Source organism: Ctenocephalides felis, unplaced genomic scaffold, assembly GCF_003426905.1.
Source record: "Ctenocephalides felis isolate EL2017-DRISC unplaced genomic scaffold, ASM342690v1 CF-g0.4_SCAFFOLD_01886, whole genome shotgun sequence".
NCBI lineage: Eukaryota > Metazoa > Arthropoda > Insecta > Siphonaptera > Pulicidae > Ctenocephalides > Ctenocephalides felis.
This window is the reverse complement of record NW_020538040.1, coordinates 63,749,209-63,760,047: the sequence shown is the minus strand read 5'-3', so window position 1 is coordinate 63,760,047 and position 10,839 is coordinate 63,749,209. Positions and strand designations below refer to the sequence as shown.

The 10,839-nt window shown below is 30.7% G+C and overlaps 1 protein-coding gene across 1 annotated transcript; it reads right to left on the bottom strand.

Annotated features, from left to right (window-relative positions):
• Positions 1–474: 474 nt before the first annotated feature.
• Positions 475–10,132, bottom strand: LOC113377203 (trimeric intracellular cation channel type 1B.1). Its single transcript, XM_026617432.1, has 6 exons — positions 9,942–10,132; positions 5,031–5,187; positions 4,373–4,645; positions 4,170–4,290; positions 3,886–4,068; positions 475–1,035 (listed from the first exon to the last, which is right to left on the bottom strand). Exons 1-5 carry the CDS (start codon positions 10,060–10,062, stop codon positions 3,913–3,915), a joined length of 828 nt encoding a protein of 275 aa, XP_026473217.1. The 5' UTR covers positions 10,063–10,132; the 3' UTR covers positions 475–1,035; positions 3,886–3,912.
• Between the last annotated feature and the right edge of the window lie 707 nt (positions 10,133–10,839).

The following is a 10,839-nucleotide window of genomic DNA, read 5'->3' as shown; positions in this document are numbered from 1 at the left end:
TATGTCTTTTTCAATTAATGTCGAAACTTTATCAATTTCATCGTATGTGAGGTCTAACATCTGTATTTTAAAAATGTGCTAATTTAAGCCTTAATTCGAGTTACTAGCTGTTCGAATCAAAAATATATGCGTCACTGGATCAACTGGCTTTCGAAAACCGATTGAATCTATGCGAACGGTTTCTGATAAAATTAACCAAATGGCAAGCAATAAAACATATTATCAGTAGCCTATTCGCATGAAAAATCGTTGTGTTTCGTTTTTATTTTATATTGCTCCAAACTTAAATCAATTTTTTCCGGAACATGTTAAATTGGCACATTCACTAATACTTGAATGCATGAATAATGTTAGGTTTTGATAGTTGTTTGATCATAAATAATTAAAACTATTACATTTTCGACGTCAATTTATTTCAATTAATACGGTCATTATGTAAATAAAATCATATTATTATATTCGCGCATTGCCCAGGGTCACAAACAAAATATTACTATTTTGAAACTTAAACCAAAAAAATTTAAAATGATCTCCTGAAATGATCAACTACAAATATGAAGTTTGTCGGTCATTTAAATTGTTCTAACTTGTTTAGCCATATACTTAAGTCAAAAGTAATAAATCGTCAATTGACTATTTACGTTATCACTTAATTAAATCAACATAATTAGCGGATCATAATGTTCTATAATGCACTATACAGTAAGTATTAAAGAATATATTTGTACATATTAAATCTCACAAGATCTAAATTTCATTGGAATTTTCTTCCGCATAAATCTTTTCGCATCATAAAAACGTTAAAACCGGATACAGAGTTAGTTATTTGGTGTCAATCACATAATTCAAAATCACATCATCACTTGTCCGTAAACTTGATATAGTTTACTGATATAAATACACAATATTAAGTATAATGCTCTTAAAAACTAAAAATAAATAATACTAATAATATATGAACATATTGTCTGACTAGTTCTTCAATGAACGAATCTTTCGATTGAAAGATACCAAGTTTCGTAATTTGCAAATGACCTGAAAAGAAATAAAATATGCAAATTTATATTTTCATAAAAACTTAAGTTAGAGAAACAATCGAGTTTCAAAACCATGCTACCTTCTTGTTATGATAATTTTTATTAAATATGTATTCATATTTTTTAAGTTAAGTCCATAATCCTTGAAATTAATCAAACATGTATGCAATGAATAGAAATAATAAATAAAAATTGCAAAAATATCGAATCAATTCATTTCTCTTTATGCGCCTGAAATAGTCTTGTAATAGTTATCGCATGGCAGGTAAGTCGGGATATTTGTGGATGAAGCCATTAAACGATACTTTGAAATATATATTTTAGTGGTTTAAACTTATCGTAAGTCATTACTTATTACGTCACTCAATGAGTCCGTAGGATAACACATAGAAAGCAACAAATTTAAGAAGATATATGTCAAAATTTCAAGACAATCCGACGGTTAGTTTACAAGTTACACAGATTCAAGTGACGCGCTTTTGAGTTTTTTGAAACCATTAATCCAAAGCAAATTCGTGTGTTGATATATCATTGCATTTTGATGGATAAAAATACAATCACCGCCAAAGTATCGCTTGATAAGTATTATTTGGACTCTGCCAAATCAAGGCAAAGGGTGGTATTCTGATGGTTCTAATGGTTTTAATCGTGGCTATACGGGCACTGACTATGCCTAAGGCTCTGGAAGGCCAATTGTGGTGGTTGCACTGGAAAATATCAAAAAAGTCCATTGAAACGTTTTGGAAAACCAAGTGAAATTGCCTGAGATAGCTGACACCGTAAAGATATCAATAGAACGTGTTGGACATATCGTTCACGAATATTTGAATAGGATCTCTGTGCTAAATGGATGCCGCACGAACTTACATTTGACCAAAAACATAACGAGTTGGTGATTTGTAAGAGTATTTGGATTTGTTTAATCGAAATAAAACTGAGTTTTCGCATCAATATGTCACCATGGATATGACCTAGCTTCACCACTACACTCCGGTGTCGAATAGTCAGTCAGCCGAGTGGACTAGACACGATGACGAGAAAAAATGCAAACAATCAGCTATGGCGTCAGTTTTTTGGGATTCGCAAGTAATGATCTTCATCAACTATCTTGAGAAAGGCCACACCAATAACAGTGACTATTGTATAATGTTATAGAAACAACTGAATATCGAAATCGGAAAAACGGCTCCATTTGAAAAAGAAAATCGTGCTGTTTCATTAGTTGCACCAAATCACAAAACCGGGAAAATAGTGTCAGAAAAAAATATAAAATGGGCTTCGAATTGCTTCCCCACTCACTATATTCTTTAGATCTGTTCCCCAGCGACCATATTCTTTTCTCAGATCTTAAAAGGACGTTCGCCCTGAAGAAATTTTTGACAAATTTTGAGATGAGTTTTATGGTAAAGTACAAATCTTACTACAAAAATGGTTTCGAAAAATTCGAAGTTCACTATGATCGGTACAACGTGTTTGAAGAAAACTATATTGAATAAAAAAAGAATTTTCAAAAAAAATGTGTTTTAAATAGTTATCCTACGGACTTATTGAGTGAGGTGATATTTGGTTACACTCTCTAAATGCTTAGGCTTAAAAAATATCCTCAAGTAATATTTTAAAATGCACCCATGTTCAAATTGAGTCGTGAGTATAAGTTGCATGTAAAGATAGAGCATTGGTCCAGTGTTACAAAAATTTAAAATTTAAAAATAAAATAATCAAAATAAACATTGGAGAAACAAACCCAATAACATTTAATTAAAACAAAATATCAGCGAACGTTGCGTTTTTAGTACTTAAATTTTATTTGAATATGAATATATTTGTGATGTAATGCTGGACATAATACCAAGTATTTAATTAAAACAAAATACAATATTCAAATAATTTATGAAAACAAAATTAAAGTTAATCATTCTCTGAAAACGCCATAAAGGCTCTTATCATAATTCGGCATTCTATCAATCTATCAATCAAACACAACATTAATACAATATTTGTTAGGTGCTTAAATTTTGTTTTTCGGAAAAGTCTATTTTTCAGTACTAAATTACATCACCGGTTCCTATATTAGTTTTTCTTTAGAAAGTCCTTTGCAAGATTAATAATTAATTTTTTAGTCTCCTCCATTAGAAAAAAATAAAGGTATGAACACAAAACAACATTGCTTCCAGAATCTAACGACGCACAATTAAAATTAATACCTACTATTTAGCAATGTTAGTTTGAAAATAAATACAAAATAAAACGACGCAGGAGGTATAAATGCATTAGAGAAAAAAGTCAGACAAATCACTTTAATATTATTCTAACATAAGTGATTCTTAATCACTAATTAATCGGCACGATTATGGTCAATGCTCATGCATTATCTATTGAAATAAGAGGTTATTTTGAATAGATATTGTATCCATGCACATAAATGTATTCATTCGTTCCATATAAACACACATCAGCATTCCACATAAATTCACATCGAAAAGCAGATATTTTTAATAATGTGTTATGAAATTAAGAGCTTCCTAAAATTGTCATGTAGCAATATTTGTTTAATGTTGGTAAGGCTTAATTTAATCTTTGTGTAAATCAAAATTTTTAATAATTCACATGTAACCAGTATAATGATTAATAATATTTATAGAAATAGCCGGAACTATAAACAGTGTCGGTATGTGATTAAATTCATAATAAAGTTTCAAAATAATTTAAAGTTAATCAATATGTAACATAAGTTAGAAGTTATCTGCCAACTGTTGCGTTTGATATTTTTAATTTTCAGACTTGAAGAGGTATTAGCATTAATTTTTATCATTCATGAGAAATTTATATATATATACATATAACTTACATTGAAAATCTCTTTGTATTAAAATTATTAATTGCTCTTCTTAGCATCCTTTGTCTCCTCTTTGTTTTGACCTCTTCCCAATAGTTTTGCGAGAGAATCCCAAATACCACCAAAGAACAAAGCACTAAATAAGTTTTCGAAAGGCACAAATGGATCATGAATACCCAATAAAATTGAAGACAACTGAAATATAAATATAATCGTCTTAGAAACAGCACAATATATATATATATATATATATATATATATATATATATATATATTATGGATCAAATAAATCTTACTTTGAAGTAGACGAAAAATATAACAATTCCAAAGTATACCAGCGCATGCGGAGCTGATATTAAATCAGTCTTTTTATCCAAAACAAAGATGATTGATGCAACCAATGAAGCTTTGGTGTAGCTAAAATGAATAAAAGTTAGCCATTAACTCGAAATATAAAATAAATAATTTGTCATAAATTCATAGCCAGCACAATACATACAAAGATGGCTGCATGAATTCCACGCTCGTTGGAGTCCAGGCTCCTCTTATTAAACGCTCCATGAGCTTTGTGAAGCCTGCTCCATTACCCTTCAACGTGCCGATAATAATCATGATAATATACGCATTGGGATAAAGTTTAGCTGCATGTGTTACTCCATCGTAAACTTTTTTACAACGATATATCTCCTTCATAGCTGACGCTATTATTTTCACTGGGAGAAATTTTGCAACTTTGTAACCTACGTCAAATGGAGTATAGAACACAACGTACCTAAACAAATAACATAAGGTTGTTGAACAAGATACTCGACTCATATACTAATACATTTATTATTGCATAAGGTTTTCTATAAAATATCGTATGTGATAGATATAATTTCGCACGCGACTGGTACTTCGAGATTTTGAAGATAATAGCTCAATAATAATTTAAAAAATATAAATTTGTATTACACCGCGGTAATACAATTGTAAATCAACAATATCTCAATAAAGTTAGTGGCGTCAAAGAGCAATTTTTTTTTAAATCGATAAAATTTCAACTTTCCTGCTATTCCTCACACAGGTTTTACAAATCGTTAATCGGTTTACATTTATAAAAGAATGGTACTTAATTAACTAATAACACACAAATTGGATTAATCAGATTTACCAACCAGACAGCTGTTGCAACTAAGAGTTGCGGTGTGCTCTTCAATGGTGCTAAAATAGGTTCACCTAGAAGACCATTGCAAAGCATTCCGCCGGCAAAAACCACAAGCATAGTCGATAGCCAACAGGCTAGAGGATGTTTGCGTGAAAAAGCTTGAGCACCTGAAAAATAATAAAAATATTATACACATTATTCATTTAGTTTACGAAAAGTAAACGAAAAATAGGCCATTGCACTAACAGTAGCTAAATACGGTTATCAATTTTTGTGTTTGAAAAAGTTCATTCAAATCTCAATTAATTCCAATAGTAAAACACGATTAAATCACTTTTCAAACACTATATGGAAGACTGGGAATGGTTGTGCCTTTTTTTGGTCAGCAATAAATTTGTTTATTAACCAGTTAGCTGGGAGGAAAGTAAATTAACACTTTCATTTGTTAACTTCTTAAAATCGATTTTTTTTACATTTCTTCACGTTTTGAAGGTTTCTGAACATTTTGGCATACCTCAGAAAAAATGGATGTGTGCGTGTGTGTTTTGTGTGTCCGCATTTTTTTGTTCACGTTTTCGGGCGCACGGTTCAACCGATTTCAATGGCTCAAAAAACATTCGATTCCTATTGATAGGGAGATGTGCTGATTAATTTTTGGCAAACGCAGGTCTCCGAAATAGAAAACCGATAATTGAAATCGAAAATCATTCGGATTTATAATAATTTGTTTGAAAACATTTAATATTCCTCGAACATTTCGTTACGGTAGGGGAAGTTCCAGTAATTTGCCTCAAGGCATGATGTCATACACCGCTAGTTTAATTTTTATTCCAAAAGACCAAGACCCACAACCACATTCAAAACCGTATTCAACGCACACTTTTGATAACAAATTATCGTTGTGACTGAGCTAAATTACCTAGACAAAAACTAATTTACTAATAAGCTACTAATGTTAAACTTACAGTAAAATAGCAATCAAAGTGATATGTCTGTATACAAGGAACAGTTAATAAACTCTCTAAGAGCAATGCGGTCTACGGTCTACAGATAATGTTAATGTGGTTCGCTAAATCAATACAATAACGAAAACTTGTTCAAATAAACATACTTCATCTTTCTCCCTTTAGGCCCTATCTCAAAACCAGTATAGTTGCACAAGGCACATAGCACAAACAATAATAATATGCTTAATAAAATATCAGAGATGCAAAAAATATTTTAGCAATATAAACCATTTTTACTAAATTTTGGCCTTTATGCAATTTAAAATTCTTATAAAACTGATGAAAGTGAATTAAAGTATTATACAATTGAAATAGCACAATTGAACTAGAACGTAACTAAAGTAGAAAGTAATGTGCAACGATTCAGAACAATTGACTAATTGTAATATTCTCTAATCGAAATAGGATCATCAAAATCAGGTATTAAAAAATTAAAATACTTATAATTAGTATTGATTTAGCCTATCCATAAAATACTTTGTTTAATTTTAAAAAAAAGAAAAGTGCAAATTAATATATAGAATTGAACAAATAAAAAACGAAAACAGATACAGCAATGTTAATAAATAAGTAAATACGACATAAAGCAAAACGAAAATTTTCATCTAGAATAAATAAGAACAAATAAAACCAGACGGACACTATATGGAGTGCTATGAGATTATACAATGGGCTCCCGAAAGGGGTCATGATGACCGAAGAAGAGTACATACTTCAATGATAAGATAAAAAAATTATAACTAGCTGTAAGTGGAATTCTGTCTTAAGGCAATTAAGGCATCGTGCCTTAAGGCAAATTGCTGGTACTTCCCGTACCAAAAATTATTATTTTTTTAAAAACAATCAACTTTTTTGAAAAAAATTTACTTCGAAAAAATAAGATTTTTGACAAACAATTAGACAAAAAATTACTTTTTTTTGAAAAAAAAATGTTTTCTTTATTTTGACATATTTTGAAAGATCTAAACTTTTTTTCAAAGCAATCGTACTGCTTTAACTGCATAAAGACAAAATATCAAACCGCGTAAGCGCCGCGTCGACGTCTAACGCATAAACATTGGTACGGAACCCATAGGAATGTAAACCAAAATTATACTTATTGTTAAAATCTCTATAAAATATCTGATAGCTTGATGTGCATATGTCTAATGATCATTTTTGACCGCCAAATGGCATTTTTTTTACTTTTTTCATTAGATCTCCGAAACCGCTAGACCTGCCTTTATGAAAATTTGATCGGTTCTTCACCTTGTCAATACAAGTAAAATGTTTTTTGAATTATTAAAATCGGACGCTCCGTTCTCTTAAAAACTGAGTTACCGTTTTCGGCACTTTTTGCCCCGTATCTTCGGAACGGCTAGACCTGACTTCGCCAAAAACTAATCAGCACGTCTCCTTATCTATACGAATCGAATGCTTTTTGAATTATTCAAATCGGTTGATCGGTGTTCCCGAAATAGTCGACGAAAATTTGTATCCGCACATACATACCCACACGCACATACACACACACACACACACACACACACACATATATCCATTTTTTCTAAGGTATGCCAAAATATTCAGAAACCTTTGAAACGTCGAGAAATGCAAAAATTTTCATTTTCGATTTTTTTGCGATTACTATAACTTGCCCTAGGGGAAGTTAAAAAAAAAACTAGTTGTGCATGCCATCGTGCCTTAAGGCAAATTGCTGAAACTTCCCGTACCAAAAATTAAATTTTTAAAAAAAGATTAAATATGTTTTAAACTTTGAAAAAAATAGATTTTTGAGAAATTTTTAATTTTTGGAAAAAAAACTACTTTTTTGGAAAAAATCTTTTGAAAAAAATGTTTTTTTTTAGTTTGAAATATTTTAGAAATTTTGAACTTTTTTTCAAAGCAACGCACTGCTTTAGTTGCATAAAGGCGCAATATCGAAGCGCGTAAGCGTTGCGTCGTCGTCTAACGGACAAATGATGTTACGAAACCCATAAAAATGTAAACAAAATTGATACACATTTGATAATTTGATGTGCATATGTGTAATGATAATATTTGACCTCAGAATGGCATTTTTTTACTTTTTTTAATAGATCTCCGAAACCACTAGACCCCCCTTCTAGAAAATGTAATCAATTCTTCATCTTATCAACATAAGTAAAATGTTTTTTGAATTGTTAAAATCGGACGTTCCGTTCTCATAAAAACTGAGTTACGGTTTTTGGCATTTTTTGCCCCCTATCTTCGAAACGGCTAGATCTGCCTATGTCAAAAACTAATCAGCACGTCTCCTTATCAATAGGAATCGAATGTTTTTTGAATAATTGAAATCGGTTGAACCGTGTTCCCAAAATCGTCGACGAAAATTTGTATCCGCGTACAAACTGTAAAAACAGTTAAAAAAATAGAAGAAAGGGGGCGCCAAGAGAAAAATGGCATGCGGGCGCCTAGAAACCGCTCCTGTATATGTATACGAGGTCTGTTCAAAAAGTTTTCGTAATTTTCGTTTTTTCAAAAAAATATTTATTTATTCGTCTACATTAATGTGGTCCCCTTCAAAGTAGTCCCCCCCAGATATAATACACTTATGCCAGCGTTTTTTCCAATTTTCGAAGCACCCTTGATATTCACTTTTTGATATGTCCTTGAGCACTCTCGGCGATTTTCTTCAATCGAGGAAAACCGCCGTCCTTTCATGGGTCTCTTCAACTTTGGGAATAGGAAAAAGTCACACGGAGCCATATCTGGTGAATTTTTGCACTTTGCAACACTTTATTTCATTTTTTACGCAAAATTTAATACAAATTCTTTGACTTTTTCAATTCTTCCATTGTAAAAATCGCCGAGCTCAGAAAAACACGTCGAACTTTAGCGACTACCACAGACAAAGTAAACAGTGAATATAGCTGAAAATTTCATCATACTTTAGGGGCATGTATACCAACACAATAAAAAAAAAATTTTGACAATCAGACACTCCAGACCCGCGAAATTTAATTATTAGTAATTCCGGGTACTTTTTGAACAGACCATGTATATATATACATATATTCATATATACATATATATATATATATATATATATATATAATTATATATATATATATATATATTAAATAAATTAAATAATAATATATAAATTAAATTCTTCTATATGAAATTATATATTTTTTGAAATATAAATTTTACCATTTATATTTCAAAAAATATATAATTTCACATAGAAGAATTTAATTTATATATTATTATTTAATTGATTTAATATATATATATATATATATATATATATACATACTCATTTTTATAAATAAAAATATTAAAAAATATCTTTGATTGAATACATGCATTAAAAAATGTTAATTAATATTTAGTTATATTAAAATGAATGATTAATTGTAAATGTATTAAAACGCATGTTACATATATAACTTTTTGTATAACGTATATATGCATAAAAATAACTCCGTCCTGGGGATTCTATATAGAGATGGTTATGTAGATTACTATTACACTACAAACAAAATTGTACACACGCGAGATTACGAAACATTCTTTATATGATTAATATATAATTGGATTTAGAATAATCAATCGAATAGATAAAACCTGGACGGAGGGATAATGCATCTAGATTGAAATTTCATACTCATGCCCGGAATTTGATGGAATATAATAAATAATAATAATGATGAATAATACTACAATAGGTAATATGCCATATTACTTTTTATATACTGAAAATATAATTTAAAATCATATTCACTTCAATCCTAGTCGAAAAGTTAATTTCCATTGACAAAAACCAAAAACGGTTGGATGCAAATTATTTAAACTGAAATTTATAATTTTCAGACATTGCATATAAACATTGAGTTATTGAGAATCGATTATATTTGAATAATATCATATGTATCGAATTGAATATTTACCAGCTCCTAAATCCTCTCTTACCGACAATGCACATAACAAACAATGCGCAATGTCAAAGTAGGGAAACATTTTTAGCTTAATCACTTGATTAGCTATATCCAAGAAGGTTTCGGGATCCATGGTGAAATCCCTTATTTCGATGACAATTAAAATAAATTCGTTAAACTATAACTAAATTAAATCTAAAACTGCGTGAAGGCCGCACACGCCGCGCGGGCTCAGAATCTACTACTAACAAGTCACAAGTCACAACTCACAACTGTCTACTGTATTCTGTCTATGTGTATTCTCGAATTGTAACATGGCAACGCGAGCGCGGCGACCGCGGCGGCCGCGGCGAACACTGGCGAACACTGGCGTACACGACGCGCAACGCGCAACATGCACATCAACGATCTTGCGGACGCATGCGGACAATACACTGAACTGAACCCGCTTTCCAACCTGTGGGGTTGATCTTTGCAAAGGCAGCCTAGAGGATCGTTCCAAAATACACTTCTCAAAAATAAACTAAACTAGCTGTAAGTGGAATTCTGTCTTAAGGCAATTAAGGCATCGTGCCTTAAGGCAAATTGCTGGTACTTCGCGTACCAAAAATTATTATTTTTTTAAAAACGATTAACATTTTTGAAAAAAAATTACTTCGAAAAAATAAGATTTTTGAGAAACTATAAATTGGACAAAAAATTACTTTTTTTTGAAAAAAAAAAAATCAAAAAAAAAAAAATTTGATTTTTTTTTTTTGAAAAAAAAAATTTTTTTTTTCTTTATTTTGACATATTGTGGAAGATCTGAACTTTTTTTTCAAAGCAATCGTACTGCTTTATCTGCATAGGGACAAAATATAAAGCGCGTAAGCGTCGCGTCGCTGTCTAACGCATAAGCATTGGTACGGAA

Bases quoted from the DNA above. Each gene is read 5' to 3' on its own strand.
- LOC113377203 (XM_026617432.1), bottom strand. From the start codon at position 10,062: ATGGATCCCGAAACCTTCTTGGATATAGCTAATCAAGTGATTAAGCTA. The intron at 4,291-4,372 runs GTATGTATTGTG...TATTCATTTTAG, and splicing joins GAATTCATGCAGCCATCTTT to CTACACCAAAGCTTCATTGG. The intron at 4,069-4,169 runs GTAAGATTTATT...TTTATATTTCAG, and splicing joins TATTTTTCGTCTACTTCAAA to TTGTCTTCAATTTTATTGGG.